Here is an 18,495-nt window from a genome sequence, read left to right on the forward strand (position 1 = left end):
AGCTGCTTAGCAGCCCATTCAAAGACTATGTAATACCTAAGCACAGCACTTGCCTCATGTTAGCAGGGTGCAGGGGGGTGACAGCTCCAGTGACAGAGGGCACGATACAGGACCAGACAGGTTCTGGCCTTCCCTCCTTCTATCCGCCATCAGGTAGCTGCTACACATTACGTAGCTTCTGAACTTCAACACAAGCATTTCTCAGGAAATGCTCGGGATCTCTCCTCTCATTGGTAGCAGACATCGCAGTACATCCAAGCAAACACAACTGGTTTTGTTCCTGGGTGTCTTGCACTGGTTCACCCCCAGTGTGCAGGTGTCAGTGCCAGAAGCACCTGGTGAAAGCACAAGGGTCTTTTCTCCATGCAGAAGACTTCCTTTGCAGACCACTGTCCCAGCCACCCTCTGTGCTTTGCAGCAACAACTGAAAAGAACACAGGAATCAAGTGCAAGGGAATATTTTCTTTTATGGAAAAAAAAAATCAAAATGAGAACAAAACAAAAAAAGCACAACAACAGATGCTATACTGAAAGAATACTCTGGTTTGCACAGGCCTTTCCAGTTTGAGCCATCTTATCACCATGCACTGTGCTGCTTCATGCATACCTCCTCCAGCCTCACCTTCCTTTGCAGAACCCCTGACACGATCCCAGCAGCCTTCTAGCCATGTGCTACCCAAGACTCCCTAACGGAGGGAGTCTGGCTGCCACACTGGGTCAGTGGAGACTTATTTAGCGCTGCCACTGATCCAGTCCCATACTGGCATTCTATTGCACAGTGGTTTGGCAAATGTATTTAACATTTCTCAAGAGGCAAAAGCTACAATGAGAAGAGAGACTGTGGTTTGCCTTCTCTCCCATGCAGTTTGTTCCTGTGGAGTTAACACTGGTTTTGTGAAGTCTGTTGCTCTTTCCCTTCACGGCTGTCCAGGTTAAGACTTTTGAGCCAGTAAGGTTGTTAATTTAATCTTCCCATCCATAGAGGCAGTGAGACAGGTCCCACAGTCCATGGCTGTGCTCCAATCCACTGTGACAACAGGGGCTCGGTGTCCTCCCAGGGAAAGGCAGCTCTCCAGAACCTTTTCCTCACCATTTAACTAAAAGAAGGAAAGAATAAGATTTTAAGGAGGCAAGTGTACCCACAGAGGAAGCCAAAGCTTGCTACAGACTCCATATCCCTTTTCTGCTTAATTATGTGTACTAATAATCAGGGAGATTTTGAGATGTATTAGCACACACAAGGAAACAAATTTCCAGTCTCACAACAGAAGCATGTGAGCTCAAGCAGCTCAGCTTCAATAATGGAACAAGGCAGGCTAAAAGCACACACTGATGAAGAGCACGTTAAGTCTTAAGCTGTAGCTCATGTTAATGCGGGTGCTCTGAATGCCCTAGATGCAAAGTAAAAATTCCATCTAATCTGCCTTGCGATGGCTTATACTGATGGGTATCGGCTCAAGAAAAGGCAGCCAAGGGGCATGTGATCAGTAACCACTTGTTCCTGAGGCACAGAAATTTGGGTACTTGGAACTGTTCAGCCTTCCCCTTCATTTCATTTCAGTACACAGTCAGAGGAAAGAATCAGGCTGGAACTAACATCAGCAAGTTCACAAGGCGGATTAAAGGTGAGCATCAGTCAACAGTCACACATTTTGCGTTGCACTGGCAGGCATCAATGTAATAAAAAACCCTAAAACTTTATCGCAGGTACTTGGGCAGTACGGAAAACTGCTGCAGCTAAGCTTTAAGAACAAGGTACACACATCCTCTGGCTACATATAGAGGGCCAAATGCTTACAGAGGGCTCAAACACTTGCTAAACACCACATGCTGCTAAAATGCACACTGTATGAAACGGACCGGCAACTTTCACAGAGCAGGGATGGGTAGGTGCTGCTTGAGAACTTCCAGTGGCTGCTGTTGCAGCCTTGTAACAAGAAAAAGCTTGTACGGATGCGTCAGAGTACTCCCCACCACTTCTCAGACTTACCTTAAAAATTACTCCCCCAGTAGAAGAACATGTCAACATATAGTTGCCCTCAGAGTCAAAAGCAAAAAGCCTTCCTCGTGGGAATTGGACTTGCTTGTAGCCGCTGTACCCAGACAGAACAAAAGGACCTGTAGCTTCGCTGGGAAGATCATATTCTGACACCTTCAAGCCACTTTTGTGGATGTTCCACTGAATAAACTAGAATGACAAAAAGAGATGACAAAAGCCCATCGTTAAATTGACTGGGATGAAAGTAGAGGGGCCACTCATCATTTTTAAGTGAAGTGGCTATTGCTCACAAACAGAAGATGGCACTTTGACATCTTTATCTAAGTGGCTATATTTATAAAACACAGGCTGCTAAGGCTGTACCTACTATCCAGGCAAACATATGTCCTACCTTCCACGAGCACTGCTGCCTACGTTTCCTTCCACATTGCATGCAGGATCCTGGTGTAAATTCACTTAACTCTCACCAGCCAAGGACCCACACCTTCAGGCAGTCTCCCTCCCTGAGCCACACCTCTAGGCTGAAGACTGTGGAACTGCACAAACTGAAGCCTTTATTATAAGCAACAGGGAGAGGCTGACAAAGAAATTTATGCAGAATGGTCAAGGATCTGCTCCCTGGGGAATCCCAGATTTCAAATGTGGTGATGATCTCAGGGGCACAGAAAGGTCACCTTCACATGGATTCCCTAGGAAGGGGATGTCACCAACAGTAGGATTTGTAGACAAGGTCCAAGACAGTTCCACCTGTTAATACACTTTCCAGCCACCCTCTCTGCAGGGACTGCATGCAGCAGGGTGGTGCTGCACACCTAAGGTTACAAATAGCAGCCCACAGATCCTGCAGATTCTGAGGGTATTTTTACTGCTACCCCCACCACATGGGGAAGGGATCTCACTGCCAACTGACCAGTAGAAGGTCACCCAGAGCCTACCTTGCCATCCTCGCCTATGCTGTAGACTGTGTTCTCATCATAGCTGAACTCAACGGAGTAGACTTCCCCATCATGTGCCTTCCAGCTCATGGCGCACTCGTGCTGCTGCATATCTGAGGGGAGAATCAGTACTGAACACTCTGCGTACTCACACAGAGCTGAGGTGAAGAGAGGGAGGTACTTTACATTCATAAGGTCTCTGTCCCAGCCCCCTAAACCAGCCTGGAGGAGCCCAATCCAATCCCAGCACTCTGTGCTTATTCTCCAGTATGAGGCTTTTACACGGCCACAAAAATCATTGCCTGTAACTAGTCACCTCTTCTCTGGCTTTACAGGGCTGCTTATTCCACGTTCACTGCCAACCACAGGCATTCTGCATCCAAGCCCCACTGCCACCTTTCTTCTTCTCCTCCCCTTGCTACCCTGTCCCTCACAGCTTCTGCCAGCTCTGTCCTCCCACAAACCTGGGACTGCAGCCTCCAGCTCAGCAGCCAGGCCAGAAGTTTATATCAATTTGCTCCTGAGAGCTATTGGGGAAGAGAGAAAATGCCGGAACACCAAGGTAGAAGGTATGTCCCACAGCTGCCTCCCTGCTGGCAGAAAAATGGTGCTAGAGGCAGCCAGCTGGGGGGACACAGAGACCACCTCACCGCCCAATTTCAACATACCAAAGAGACGAACAATCCCATCTGCAGCCCCAGTGACCAGCAGGTTGCCATTGTGGTTGAAGGCTGTGCAGTTAATAGCAATGGGCTCAGGCTCCAGGGAGAACTGCAGCTGGAAGAGAAAGTCTGCATTAATACTGAGAAACGGAGCAGGGGGTGCTGAAGAGCTGATCTCCAGGGGAGGGAAGAAGTAGTAGCAAGAACTCCTCCTCCAGTTTGGAGCCCTACACCTCTCATGGCTACAGATTTCAAGGTTGGCAGCTGCATTTTACTGTAACACTAAACCAACAATTCACCTCAGCCAAGCCACAGCTTTTTTGACCACTGCCTCAAGGCTGCAAAATCAGCTTCTGGCAGGCATTAGCTTGAGTACGCTGCTTTCTCCTACATGTCAGGGACAGCATTTCTTAGGGGCAAAGGATGGAACAGAATCTGACCTCTCTAAATCAAAACAATGAAGATGATGACATGAGGTGAAATCTCTGAAAGAAGCACTTCACTTAAAAACAGGTAGGGCAGGGGAAATTGCAGCAAAGAAAACCCTTCAGTATAGCACAACTAGAGAAAGCCTGAGGCAAGCATCATTCAATCCACTCGGAACATTTCGTGTCACAAACTCTGCAGGCAGGACAGAAACAAAGCTATTTTGAAGATTATTTTGAAGAATCCCTCAAAAAAAAACCAAACACCCTCCCAAACCCTGCAGTTACTTACACTATTCATTTTTATCCTGCCTGGGACAGAGGAGAAAAGAGGAAAGCGGGAAAAAAAGAAGGGTATTGAAAAACATAATTTAGAAAGAGAAACAGAAGACACTCATTCTCAGCAAGCAGACCGAGACAGGAAAGAAACCCAGCAAGTACCTGCTGCTTCATTGTCTTAGTGTCCCACAGCAGCAGCTTCCCAGGAACTTGGTTCATGCTTTTGCCTCCGGAGCTGACTGCTGAGAAGTCCATGTGGGAGATGGGGCTCTGGGCTGCCGCAGAACACACAAAGGAGGCCCCACTTGGACTGCAGGCAAGTGAGAGGATCCTGAAATACAACAAACAGTCTGAATTGCCTCTCTCCATCAACTGCCTCAAGCACAACACTCGATTACAAGCTTTCCCATTAAGACCCTTCAAGACAGGGTGCACTGTAAAGGAGGATAGGATTCATGTGCTTAGACAAATTTTGAGTGTCTCACATTTAACTGACCAGTTTTACACTGCTCAGATAAGGGACTGCCTACCGCATCAAGCCTAGACAGTTCTGCAGTTGCAATAGGAACGTTGAGACTTCACCCACCTTTTCACAGATAAACATGACAACATTTGTATTTATATATGAAAAAAATAAATCAGTATTCCAGAGTTACCTGGGCATGTCTTCATCAATGCTGATTTCACAAAGATTCTTCTTTGCTTCTGTGTCATAAAGACGAACCGTTCCAACCCCACTGCCAAGCAATAGCTTGAAACCAGCAAGGAGGAGATAAAAGGAGAGTGAGTACAATGATGCTGTCCAACCACCACCACCATAGAGTAAATTTTTTTCTACTTATGCATTCAGATTAAACATCGCTCCATTAGGGTACGTCTTGTCTTTCTGTGCACAGCATGCTGAGTAGGACTACCCCAGAGCCATAGAAGTCAGAGTGAAAGCACTGCCTTCCAGCAAGAGAAAGATCTGATAGGCACCAAGGTGGAGTAAAAGCCACTTTCTAGAGTACGGCTCAACATTATAGGATGCAAAACATATGTGCGGTCTCAATATTTAGGTGAGCAAGGAAAGAGTAACACAGAATTAAGAATCTAAGACAAAACCAAGTAGAAGCCACCTTCTTTCAGCCAGGGGAGAATGAAATCATTCAGAAGGGCTCACACATGCTCCATCAGTGGCACTACTATTTAAAGTCTAAGTAAAAGCATGAAAGGATGCATTTCAAAGAAAATGAAGCAAGCCAGATCCTTCTCACTTCAGAGCCTGGTTTGCTGCTGAATCCCCATATATTTCAGAAAGAAGAATCTTTCTAGCAGCAAGCAGGAAATAAACTCCACAAAGCAGAAGAAACATCAGAACAACTGCATGGACAACTTCCTTTTTAAGAGCAAAACAAAGAAAGAGAGAAGCTGTAGCACCAGCTCTTCACAGGTGGTATTCTGGGGTTAGGAGCAACACATCATCAGTGCCAGAGTGTGAACAATATTCCTTCAGTTGCAGGCCTGCCTTCTCACACAGCCCTGTCTCTTCGCCAAGGGAATGAAACACTAGCAACAGTTCTAGGACTCTGAAGAATGCATATAATTTTAAACTCCTCTCTGGTAACAGAACTGAAGAAAACGTGCTATAGGAAACTATCATGATATTTAAACAAGCCCCAAGCTCCACACCACCAACCCCAAACTCATAAGGCACCAGTATAAAACTGGCTATGGAGCCCTTTTCATACCTGCACAAGCAGAATGCCAACAACACACCCCAGCGCCTCAGCCCCGCTCTCCCTTCTCTGCTTCTGGCTCAGGGTGCAAATAAAGCTCCACAGCTCCCTGCTGCAGGGTCCTCAGGGGCTGTTGAACCAGCTTGCCCCTGCCTGCATTTGCAAGTGGCTGCCTGCTCTGCAGGGAGAGGGGCACTTCCCTTAAAGGAAATACTTCTATCCTGCAGCTGTACCCACACTGCAGCTTGGGAACTTCTGTCGCAGGGCAACCAGCAGTGAACTCCTTGTTCAATACACAGAGCACACTCCCCACTCTAGTTTTTTTTAGATCCTACAGGCTTCAGATCCCCATGCCCCCCTCAGGCAGAAATAAACTGTTGCTCTGATCTTATCCACAATGCTGCTGTCTAGAAGTTAATGTGCAACACAGCCCCAACTCATCTGCTGTGACTCTCGAGACTCCACACGCAGACTACTCACCAGCCGATCACGCTTGGTCGCCCATTCCAGAGACAGCAATGGAGATTTGGAAATGGATGAAGCTTTAGTTTGCATTATGGGGTTAAAAGACCAGACTTTGATGACCCCATCCACATCCAAGCTGGCCACCCTCCGTCCAGAACAATCAACCCTATGTGCAGAAGGAAACCGATTGGATGTTTTTCTCCCTTAAGCTCTTAGATGCAAGTAGATACCCCAGCACATACATACTCCTGGCCACACACCAGTTCCTTCTGCAGGAATCAGAACTTTCTGCTCAGTCCACTCTAACTGGCACAATGAAGCAAACCAAGCTCCACATGCAAAGCATAATGCCCTTAAGCAATACTATCCTGCTTTCCCAGGGAGTTTCCTCCTGGCTGCCAACCCCCAGTCACAACCCTCCATCCATTCTCGCTGCACAAGGTACAGGCTATTTTCGGTCACACCAACTTGACCGTCCTGCAACTGAGAGTACATGCACGATGTGCAGGACAGAACAGAGGCTGGAAGAAAAAGGCCAGACACAGCCAGTCATCTACAGAGGCTTCTACGAGAAAGCCGTCTTCTGCCAGTCCATTACCTGCAGTACATAATGGATGAATGGTGCTCCCCATACTCCTCCTGACTCAGGACAATGAAAGGCTGCTCCTGCCGGACGCCTGTAGCCTCTGCACTGCTGGTAGGCATTTTGGTTGAAGTCTCTACTTGCTCAGCATGCAGCTCTGAGCATGGCTCCGTCTCAGCTGTGCTAATATCCGTTTTCTTCTCAGCACTTTGGCCCTGAAGGAAGAAATCCTGTGTGAAATACAAGGAAGCAGCAGCTCCAGATGAAGCTCTTCAGCCACCCCAGCCTGCTGGGACAAAAACCCAAGAAGCTGCACTGAAACAGAAACACTGTCAGCTCAACACTCCTTCTGCCAGGGACCTTTCAACAATGCACAAGGATAGTGTAGTGCACAATTGCACCATTTAATATGGCCTCCTTGGGTGTAGAGTCCATTGTATCCCACTTCACGTGCCCAGCCATACACTTTCCTGTAAGAATTAAAGGAACCACAACATCTGTTTGGCATACCTCAGCTGATAGGAGAGACCTGTTTTGATGATGCCATTAGAGCACAGATTCACAAGTAAATCAACATATTTCAAGAAATTCTTGCATTCAGCAATGTAAGTTAAGTCTGTAAAACATGTAATTCAGTAAACCTGCACAAAAACTCTTGTTGGATGGTAAGCCCCAGTGGATGGATTACCCTCCTCTGCCAGAGGTTTAGTCTTTGCGCACTGGGTCAGCCACTGCAGCCACTGATGACAACGGCAGAGTCAACACACGAGTCTAAAAGTTTAAAATCCAACTTGACAGGGCAGACAGAACAAATGGAGTTTTAGGAGGTGAAGGTATCCAAATGAGACAAGATCTGTACTGCGGCACACAGAAGTGTTTGAAAGCAGCATAGCCCTCCCTTGCCACCAGAAGCCGAACAAGAAGCAGATATAGCATGTAAACCAAGAAAACACCTGCAAGCGTTCCTTTGCTAAACCATCCTCTGAAGATGAAAGGCCCCCAAAACGCTATTGGTATCGATGGGTTTGAACCCCTGTTCCCTAACACATCCTTGCCGTACGTATAGTAGCTTTCACATCTTGAGTAATGGATCAAATACTGCGTAATCAAGTCATCTGAAACCACGACGCTGGACAAGACTGGGAAATAAATCAAAGAAAGCCCCTCTGTGTTAGTTTATGCGGGGAGATAACCACCAATGAATGACACTCGTGAAAAAAACAGTGCCGTCTTTCAGTTTCTTTTTGCTCACGTGCTTTGAGAACAATGGAAAGCTAAGTATTATCAGCTTCCCCTAGAGCACAAGAAGCAACTCTTACAGAGCCAGGAAAACACTGCCGCAACCTGGAACATCACCGAAAAAGGAAAGTCAAAGGATACTTATTGGGAAACTGGGCTTTGGAATTTTCTGACCGATGTTTAATTAAAATGTTTTAGATGAGCCATGAAGAGAAAAGTTCTAATAGCCTTGAATGCTAAGTGGTGAAGTAACATTTCCTATCTAAAGCAGCGCTCCCAAACACAGAACAGCCACACATACGGGCCTGTAGGCAACAGTCCCTCAGCACTATCTCTCCCCCATAGCAGAGTGTCTCATACAGCCAAAATAAACATGGCTGAGATGCAGCCATCATTCCTGTGCTCGGTATCCTTTGACCACACGCCTGCTGAAAGCCAGACAATACACAGGTGAACAGAAGTAGTCCACTGACCTTCAGCAGTTCAAATCCAGGACATAGTTTTATTATTTCATTAGATTAGAAAGCAAGGTAAACCCCCAGGCAAAACTGCAACATACATTGAAAAAAAAAATTCCAAAAAGCAAACATTGCTACAAACGATATTTCCACTCCTATCTAGGAAAACTTTTTATCATTTTTTGTCTGTCCCACACAGAGCCTGCACAAGCCAGCATTAAGAACCCACAGGAGAGAACTCACTTGGGCAGGACGGGTGAGCCAAGCCCATTGCCATTAAGGAACAGAGATTATAACAAGGTATTTGAACATAACCATTAAGGTGGATGGAACATACCCTCCCCAGGACCAGGCTGGTGAAAAGATCATAACAAAAGACAACTTTTCTTCCATTTGAAATGTCAATACTGATTCCCTTCCAGGAACACAGGAATAAACTGAGTGTGGAAGGAGTTGATTAACTACACAGATTAACCTTTGATACAGTTAGATCAAAGTAGCAATCAGAAGCTTAACAGGAACACTTGCACTTGTTTTACCACCTATCACAACAAACTACAGAAATACCAGCCCTCTGCTTCCCAGCCTTGCAGTGTTGTCCAGTACCTGGAAGGTCCCTTTTGACAGCAGTTCCTTCCTTTCCTTCCCATGCTCTTGCAAGCGCTTCTGCCGCTGCTGCAGGGAACTTGACTCGCCTGTTATTAACCCACTGAAGTGGCTCTTCCCGTCCTTAGAGCTCACTGTTCCTTCTTTCCCTTTGGCACTCTGGAAAGCAGAGGAATGATTTGGCAAAGTTACACTTGTGCTAGGCTGCAGAACAAACAGCATAAGAGGAGGCAAAGAAACCAAGTACTTGCAAGGGCTCCACAAGCCCCCAGACAACAGCAGCTGTTGTGCTGCATTCAGGCCCAGCATACACTTGCAAGGAAGGAAAGGACCTTTTATTTTTTCAGATGGAAGCAAAAGCTTGGAGCAGTGCTGTGCTGCAAGTTAACTCCTTGGATACTGAGCACCTTTCAAGAAACATAGCTGAGAATTACCTGGTGATTTGTTGGTTCTTTCTTCCCTAGCAGCATACTGCCAGTCTGCGTTGGAGACGCCCCACTTGGATAGGCTGGTCTGGAAGGGCCTTTTTTACTTTGGGAGAGAAAAGAGGACAGAAAGCCTCCCCGGGACTGAAGAGAATGTGCAGTATTCCTCTGGCTGCAGGTCATATCACTAATTGAAACAAAACAAAAACCCCTCAAATAAAACCCACCAAAGAGAATATGAAAGTGTAGCCAGACAACTTGACCAAAGACCACCCAACAAGCAAGTGCCAGCTGTTCGAACCAGTGGAGGACAAATGTTCCTTCCCAAGCCAACAGACCACTTTGCATTAAAAAAACTGTTTTAAAACATTCTGTTAGTGCTTGGAGCAGATCATTATAATTACTGTAACCAAAGCTCACTTCTCAGAGATGCCACTGAGACAGTGGGTCCAGCTGTTGCTGAATCCCCTGTAGGGCCACCTCAAACTCCTTCCACTCCATATGGTTAGTTTAGAAAGACCCTAAGAGATAGGCAGAGGAATCCAGATTTCCAAAGTACCTATTCAGCTGGGATTCCCAATTCAAGGCATAAAACAGACCTACTTCGAGAGGCATTCAGTACCCAGCGTTTCACTGAACACCCTGAGATGTTCAGCAATTTTAAAACACAGGCCCTCAATATCTCAAAAACTGGACCCAAAGAAAACAAGAAAGTTTAGGTCCATTTCTACAATTACACACACCTCCCTTCTCAGCCCACAATGCCAAAAGCAGCAGCTGCTTCCCAGAATGTAACTGTCTGACCTCACTCCGCTACAGCCTCCTCTGAGAGCAGAGTAGCACGCAGGGGAAGGGGAACACAATCACATCTACCCTCTGTTCTAGGAAGGAAGCATTCTACCAAATCTGGGCTTTGGGTTGAACAGAGACTGGAAAAGGCACCGAGAAATGGCCCTCCTGTCTGAATAGAAGTGAAAGAAGCACATGAGAAAGTCAAAGCCCCAGCAGTTATTAATACCTTGTGGCTAAGCTACATTTGCTTTCAGATCCTTTTAAAGCAAAGGGGGGGGTAATTCACTAATACAATGAATTCAAACACACAAACTTGATTTGCATGACTGTGTACTGAGGGAAAAATGAGAGTTTAAATACCAGTTGAACAAGGTGTATCATTGTGTACACTGCCTAATTTCTGCAGATATGAATACAATAGATGCAGCCATAAAAGACATTTTAACGGCAGCAAGTTTATGGGGAATTCTGTGCATAACTGAGCCTCGTAGAAGAGAAGCTCCCTTTCCCTTGACTTCACAAAATCAAGAAACGTCTCTGCGTAACCCTTTGGGTCATGCAGTAACAGTGTCTACAAAACAACACAGGGCACTAGAGTGTCTAGGAGTCAAGAGACAATCCACTTCATTTGAGCAATACTGCAGGGTATTGCACTGCTACCAGTGCCCTGGTGGCCCAGAACATCTTAGTGCAATGCTGAGAGCGGAGCAGAATCACTTCCATGAGTGCTTAGGCTCTCACCGATTGGCAAGAATCTCTCTCCCAAACAGCAGGAGAAATGCCCGTCACGAATTCCCCCATTAAACCTACTCAGGTCACCAGAATTTCTGCCTGGATGTCTTCCTGCATTGATTCCCAGGGCAGGGAACAAGGAAATGACCCTGAAGGAGGCTCCCTAACCCAATAAAAACAGCAGAGCCTGTCCCTGGTTCCTCCTCTGCAGGCACTCACAGCTCAGAGTCCCCTAGTCGATCCATGTTGGCCACATATGCAGGCAACTTGTGATGCACAACTGCTTGTTCCACCTCCAGTTCCTCTTTCCTCAAGCGGGAGGATTCAGCCTGCAAAGCAAACAGCTACAAGGAGAGAAGAGAGCCAAGTAAACAGAGGGTCACCCAGATTCACCTCCTTCCCACTTGCTGAAGCTGTTTATTCCTTTTATTTCAACAGCCCGAGAAGGGTGGGGAGGGAAGAAAGCCGCCCTGACTGGCTGAGCACCACATTAGTCCAAGTAGTCAAAACAATCAGTACTTTACACACAGGGAAACCGGAGCCTACTTAAAACCCTTCAACTCCTCTCCTTGGGCTGTTGCTGTAGGAACGTTAATGGTGCTGGGAAATGAGAGCTGGCCAGGGCAGAGGGATCAGCCACTTTGCGCAGGCAGTTCAAGACCAGGGTAATGCATGTGACTGACAGTAGCGATGTACGGGCACCCAGCCTACAAGGTAATCTTCTTCCCACAGCCCAGGGTTTGGCGAGCTGGCAGGATGTACTTAGGTCAACGCCATCAGATCACCCTGAAATCCAGCTCCACACCCTGCCCAGTTCCCTCCCAAGCACAACAGCGCGATTTATCTCCACATTATGGAGAAAGAGACATTTTTCTTTTTCTCTCTTAGCAGAGGGGAACCTCAGGATACAGCTTTCTGTGACGGATGTGGTTTATGCCTGTGACTCTTGTTCATATGAAGAGTTCCTCAGGCTTTTCTGTTTCCGTACATTTGTTTTTCAGATATAATTCTTCTTTTTCCTTGTATCATAGTATTTAAGGACAGAAATTACAAGAAAAAATGACTTTTAGAAATCCAGCTTGCTATTCATGTATTTGCATTGTTTGAATACTGAAATCGGAATCACTACTTAATTTGAACTAGCATTGAATTCAATATTTATTCAGGCCATTTTTTATTTAAATCTGTATTCTATAGGTAGCTGCTTCCTTTTCTGACCTGAGCAGTTCTCCAAAAAAGGAAGGTCTAGTTTTTACCTCTGCCTATTTGCCAGAGAACACTTCTGCAGTCTGTAAGTGGTATCAATCAACATACCACAAACAAAAAACAGCTTTAATTTGACTAAAAGTACAGAATACAAAATTTGAGGGAAGAAAATAGCTCCATTTCAAAACTTTATCCTGCTGTCCCTATTTATTGATCATCGTTGCAGAACTCTCCTGTCAACGTTTGCCTGACCCACTGACTCCATACAGTCCACAGTGACAAACATTGCCTTTCTTTCGCAAAAATAAAAAAGCCTCCTTTTTGAAATCAGTTATTCTATTTTGCTTCAACATTTTTAGGACAAATTAACAACGTTGATCAGCTACCAAAACAGTTGAAAGAGGAAGCACAATATATAACAGAACAGAGGAGGTAAAACACAAAATTTACTTTACTGAAGTATTCATATAGAGAGCGCTTTTACTTGGGATGTTTGAGGAAGTGAAACTGAAGTCCTGCTTATGTGAACAAGGCTTCCCACTTTACATGATCATCCACGTGTGATCTGTAGTTTAGAAAGTTCTAAAACTGTAGATTTCCTGAATCTCTCTAATGGGAGATTGGACTCGGAAAGGACCAACTCATGTTACATGTTCTTACACCCTTTCTCTAAGCATCTGCTGATGATACTGTAAAAAACAAGACATGGAGCTGGGCAACACTTTGTCTGAACTGGTCAGCCCTTCTTACCATTTACTGTACAGTCTAGAACCAGGAAACAGACATTTACAACATTTCCATTAGTTGATCTAAATTGCTTTAAGTGCACTTCAACCATGATGAAGTGGCCATTTTAGAAGAAACAGTTTCTGCATCTTTGCCAGAAGTTATTGCCTGTTTCTATTGCTCCATCAGCTAAAATCTGGAAGTGACTGAATACTATTCACAGGTTTCCATGCCAAGTAGTCACCCATATATGCCCTTAACCTGCCACTAGTTTCAGCTTGTCTTGACTTTGCGGTGTAGCAGGAAAGGAGTTTGCACAGTATCCAGCCACCTGTCAGACAGCACAGGGAGAGGGACAGTCATCTCCAGTGGCAGGAGAGTAATACCTTGAACAGACATTTCACAATACGATCACAACCCTAAGTTTGCTGGAGACAGTTGAAAGATAGACCAAAATAACACAGGACTTACAGAAAAATCTGCCCTGGAATAATTGCACTGAACAGTTACAACTTTCTTGAATGGATGGAACGAATTTTACAAAACTCACAGCCTCAGTCAGTCAGCGACTAAAGAGTGACTTCAGTTCTGACCTTATGCCGCAACGATTCATTTTCTTCTTGTATGAGACTGCTCCTGAGACATTCAGCTTCAAAGTTCAAAATGACTGGAACTGGTGAGGGACGTTAAAGAAAACCAAGGCAAGAACTCACGTGCACCTGCCTTAATTCTAAAAGCCAGCACTTCATACTGGCCATTTGCCTGTAAGACAGCAAAGCTGCCCAGTTCGTATTTCTAGCAAGAAGTACGTGCAAGGCCAGAAGACTAGTAACAGCTCATTTACCTAAGCCAACTTTACTTTTGCACAAATTGTTTCACATAGGCTTTGCAGAGTTTTAGATTCTTCCTTTTTACATGTCAGAAGCGGAGGACAAGTCAGGTTATGTTACTGCATTAGAGTACACTGAAGAAACAGCTGAAGATGAGCTGTATTCCAGCTCCATCAGTAAACTAACAAGGTCAGAAATCGGTAGTGCAGGACAAAAGCTGTTACTTCTGCCAACGTTGAACTGCCCTGTTTTAGTGAGCTGTCACTAGACAATGTTGTGAACACGGACCCAGAGAAGGGTCTAACAGGAGATGCTAGTTCTGTCATGGACTATCTCCCAAGGTTGCACGCCTGTTTTGTACCATGCCAAGCAAATTGGAAAAGCGTTTCAGAACAAAACATGCACAAGTTTTCTAGCCACTAGCATAGGGATGAGTTCAGCATTAGCAACAACCCACAACTGTTTGTGCCCAGGGAATATAACATATCATTAGATAATTGAACAATAACTATTCCAACATCCTCTGGCAAACACCAGCTTCCTAATAAGTCTTGGCTCCGAACAACCACCTGAAAGCAGCAAGTTCTGTAATACTGTATTCTTGGCACTACTGTTAACAGTAAGCATAACACCAAGGCAAGGGAGATTTAACCATTAGTTGCCAAAAAGGATATGCATGCACTGAAATAAGACACTCAGAAAGTTGTGCAGGGACACGATAAACGTATCTGCCCACTGGCGTGTGAAATAGGTGGCGAAGGTGGGGTTGGAGTCCGGGGCAGGGAGGAAGGGCAGGACAAACCAATCCTTCCACTCTGCCTGGTTCTGGAGCTCGGAGGCTTGCTTGAGGAAAAACTCCTGCGCCTTGTCATTGCGGCCGGTCTGAAACACAGCAAGAACAACATGGTTCATGCTTCCATTCACACCACCACATGGGTTCTAGGAATCTTTGCTCTTGTTACGAATAGACTAACAACTACTTTCACCACCCAACAGAGCTTTTGGAGTAAACAGATTCACATAGGAACGAAAGAATCTCAAAATGCACTAGGAGAAGCTCACAAATGCACTTAATCCAACTTTCTTTCTAGTCACCACAGCCTTGTTTAAAGGCTGAGGCAAATCGAACTTACCACTTACACTGATTTCCAGCTACACCAGTGCAGTTTGTGCACTGATATAAGCTGTGAGCGTTCGTATACAGGACCAAAGTATACTTCAAATTACTCAAGGCTACAGCAGATGTAGCCTGAAAAGGTTTCCTTCTGATACATTATTCAGACAGGACAGTCATGCCTCGGGGTAAGCACAGGGCAAAACAAAACATGAGAAAATGCACTTCCAGAAATGTGCGTTAGATTTTGACTCCTCCACCAACCCCCATCATTTAATATTTTCAGTCAGGGAATCAAGAAGGAAACATTGCTTCTAAATGGTAAGAAAGGAATCGTGAATTCCTGACAGGTATCTGTCTATTCTGTTTGCCAAAGCCCACCCTGTGGAGTATATTCCACTGACTTTCCTAGGGTTTCAACAAGATAATCTCCACTCCATTTTAAGATCATTATTTTCTGTTCTATTCAAAGCAAACAAAAAACATTCCCTGATTTTCTCTCCCACATTCCCTTGTACAGATTTGAAGCCCACTTCTCCCTTCGCTTAGAAACTGAAGCTCAACTCCACCAACTTCAAGTCACTTTTTTTTTTTTTCTTCTGGACCCTCCAACTGCCTTGATGCTTTAAGAACTGTGGTGCCCAGAAGGACTGGATGAGTCCTGCCAGCAGGTTGGAGAGGAAGGAGTACAGACAATCCTGCCTGTCAGCCCTCAGCGCTGCAGTAATGCCCTGCCCTGCCGCCGCCTGCTCCATCGTTCCTTGTTCTGTACCTCCATACAGGCGCTTGGGGCTTTTTTCTGCCTGTTTCTTCAACTTATGAAGATTGCTTTGAGCACTGTTCTTGCCTTCCTCTGTCCTCATGGCAATGCCACATGAGCTGGTGTTTATGAACCTTGTGATCTCTCCCAGTATCCAAGTTATTAACAGAGGCTGAGCAGGACTCAGCCAGCAGAACAGCCATCCTGTCTGAGGGGAACCCGCTTTCATGTCCAAGTGTGGATATCTCGCTCCCAGCTAACCGCATTTCCCTCCCGCCTGAGCTTCCCTATCCTGCTTACAAGTTTGTCATGTGAATCCACATCAGACTCCTTACCACAGTCCTGATATGACACATGAATTGCTCATCCTTTACCCACCGGGGCCGTCAAGAGGCTCACAAGGGTATTTCATTGCTCCGGTTTCAGAGACCAGGATCCTTTTTAAAAGGGAAGCTTAAAAATCAAACACCACCTGAACGGTATGGACGAGGTAGTATCGGAATAAGCTGGTTTTCAGCTTGTTCACTGTTGGCCGGTACACATCTTCCAAACGGCTGAAAAGGCGTCGGTCCAGATAACTCCAGTAATCCCGCAGGGCGGCCAGATCATAGCTCTGAACGAACTGCTGCAGCTGGTCCACTATCTTATCCACCTAAAGAGGGCAAAACAGGGATGACTACAGTCACGTGAAGGCTTTTCTGGTGCAAGAGACTTTTTGTAACTCAACGTTGAGAAGCTTTAACTGCACAAACACTACTACAATCCAGCTCTTATGTGTTAGGTATTTTCCTAATCTGGGAAACACTCTGCATTTTGTATTGGCACTCTTCAACTCTGCAGCGCCTTTCAAATAAAAAAAAAGAAAGAAATGAGAAAGAACAGAGCCAACAGATTTTGGGAAAAAGATTACATTTTGCTAAACACAGTTGGTGGGGTTTTTTGCAAGTAAGCAAAACTTCCCACTTCTTTTGAGAGTCAGTTGATAATGAAGAAACAGGAACAATGTGATTAAATGGTGAAAACTCAAGTGCAGCACCTGGAAAATAGTATTATTGTTACAGTAAAAGGAAAAAATGTATTTAGCCAACAGAAAGAAGAAGAAAGATCCGCTGTACTACAATCTTTTAAGTACCTTTATTTTGAATAGCACCATCTGCTAACAAGGCAGGTACAGAAGTATGCAACAATTTTTTTTGTCATTATGTCTCCTTGAAAATCATTTCTGCAATATGAATAAGGCAGAACTGGGGTGCAAGAATAGTTTTTTAGTTCAGTGATTTCTGTTGGCCAAGAGAGGCATCGGGGGAAAAAAAATCCACATACAAAATTCAACTACCAAAGTTGTTTAATATGTGGTTTGCTCCCCCCTCATCAGTTAATGGTCTTAGGACATGATCCAGCCTCTGATGTGGCTTCCTACAGATAGAGGGAACAGATGTCTGTGATCCCAGCAGTCGCTTCCTAATTTTGTCTTGGACAGTATTATCCCAACTACATCAACTGTTTGCCCATCTCTAAATATTAGCAAAATGCTGCTGCTTTAAAAACAAAACCAACACGTTTTACGAATTATAAAGGTTGTATTGATGGTTAAAGAAAAATCCGACTGTCCAAAATCAGTACATTCGGTGCCCAGAACCGCTGCTAGAGGAACACGAGGCTCGCACAAAGCACTGGAACTGTATTTTCGAGGCTGGCAAATCCCGCACCGATTTCCGTGCATGTAGCAAGGGAGCTGGTGCTTAAAACACCCAGACCAAGGAGCAGAGCTGTACAGCCGCTGGATAAACGTCTTATGACCGACAAGAGATACAGGCAAAGAGGTGTCCTCCTGCCCCTGCCCCTCTCCTACGCTGCCTCTTCTCCGTTCCTCTCGGCAGGGAGCCGAGAAGCCCCACGGTGGTTTTACAGGTCGGACGTCGTGCCCGGAGACGGCGGTTTCGGACGGGCCGAGCCGGGAGCCTCGGCCCCCGGCCGGGAAGGCGGGCGCGGGGATGGAGCCCGTCGCCGCTGCCCTGCGCTAACGCCGCTTGGGAGCCAAGCAGGAGGATAGCCTGCCACCGGATAAATACCGACATCCCCCTACCGCCGAGAGGCTGCGCGTACGCGAACGGGGATGGGAAGGGGTCCCGCCTGCGCAGCCGGCCGGGCCACGGCGCCCAACCGAGCCCGGGCGGGTCGGGGGCGGCCGCCCCCTGGGGCGAGCTGCTTCCGCGGGGAAGCACCGCCCGGCCCGCTCCCCTCGCCCGGCCCCGGGAGCGGGGGCGCGGAGGGGGGCCCGCGGCCTGCCCGGGGACAGCGTCCTCTCCGGGGGGCACCAGCGCCCGGCGCCCCACCGGGAAGCGGGGGGATACGGCCGCCGCTCACCCGGAAACCCTTCTCCCGGTCCGCCTTGATCTCCGCGTCCAGCTGCTTCAGAGCGGCGGTAAAGCCACGGAAGAGCAGATACTCCCGCACCAGCTCATCCGTCCGCTCCGCCGCCGCCGCCATGGGGGCCCCGCGGCGCCGCCGGCTCCGCCCGCCCACGGGCGGGGGCGCCCG

General features: G+C 46.5%; 1 protein-coding gene across 1 annotated transcript; it reads right to left on the minus strand.

Moving 5' to 3' along the window:
• Window positions 1-443: 443 nt before the first annotated feature.
• On the minus strand, window positions 444-18,444 carry WDR91 (WD repeat domain 91). Its single transcript, XM_074168516.1, has 15 exons — window positions 18,322-18,444; window positions 16,427-16,606; window positions 14,755-14,962; window positions 13,844-13,926; window positions 11,538-11,662; window positions 9,804-9,981; window positions 9,370-9,528; window positions 7,082-7,281; window positions 6,499-6,649; window positions 4,957-5,051; window positions 4,463-4,631; window positions 3,603-3,711; window positions 2,935-3,047; window positions 1,991-2,188; window positions 444-1,097 (listed from the first exon to the last, which is right to left on the minus strand). Exons 1-15 carry the CDS (start codon window positions 18,442-18,444, stop codon window positions 933-935), a joined length of 2,256 nt encoding a protein of 751 aa, XP_074024617.1. The 3' UTR covers window positions 444-932.
• Window positions 18,445-18,495: the final 51 nt, after the last annotated feature.

This window comes from Numenius arquata, chromosome 2, assembly GCF_964106895.1.
Source record: "Numenius arquata chromosome 2, bNumArq3.hap1.1, whole genome shotgun sequence".
NCBI classification, from domain to species: Eukaryota; Metazoa; Chordata; class Aves; order Charadriiformes; family Scolopacidae; genus Numenius; species Numenius arquata.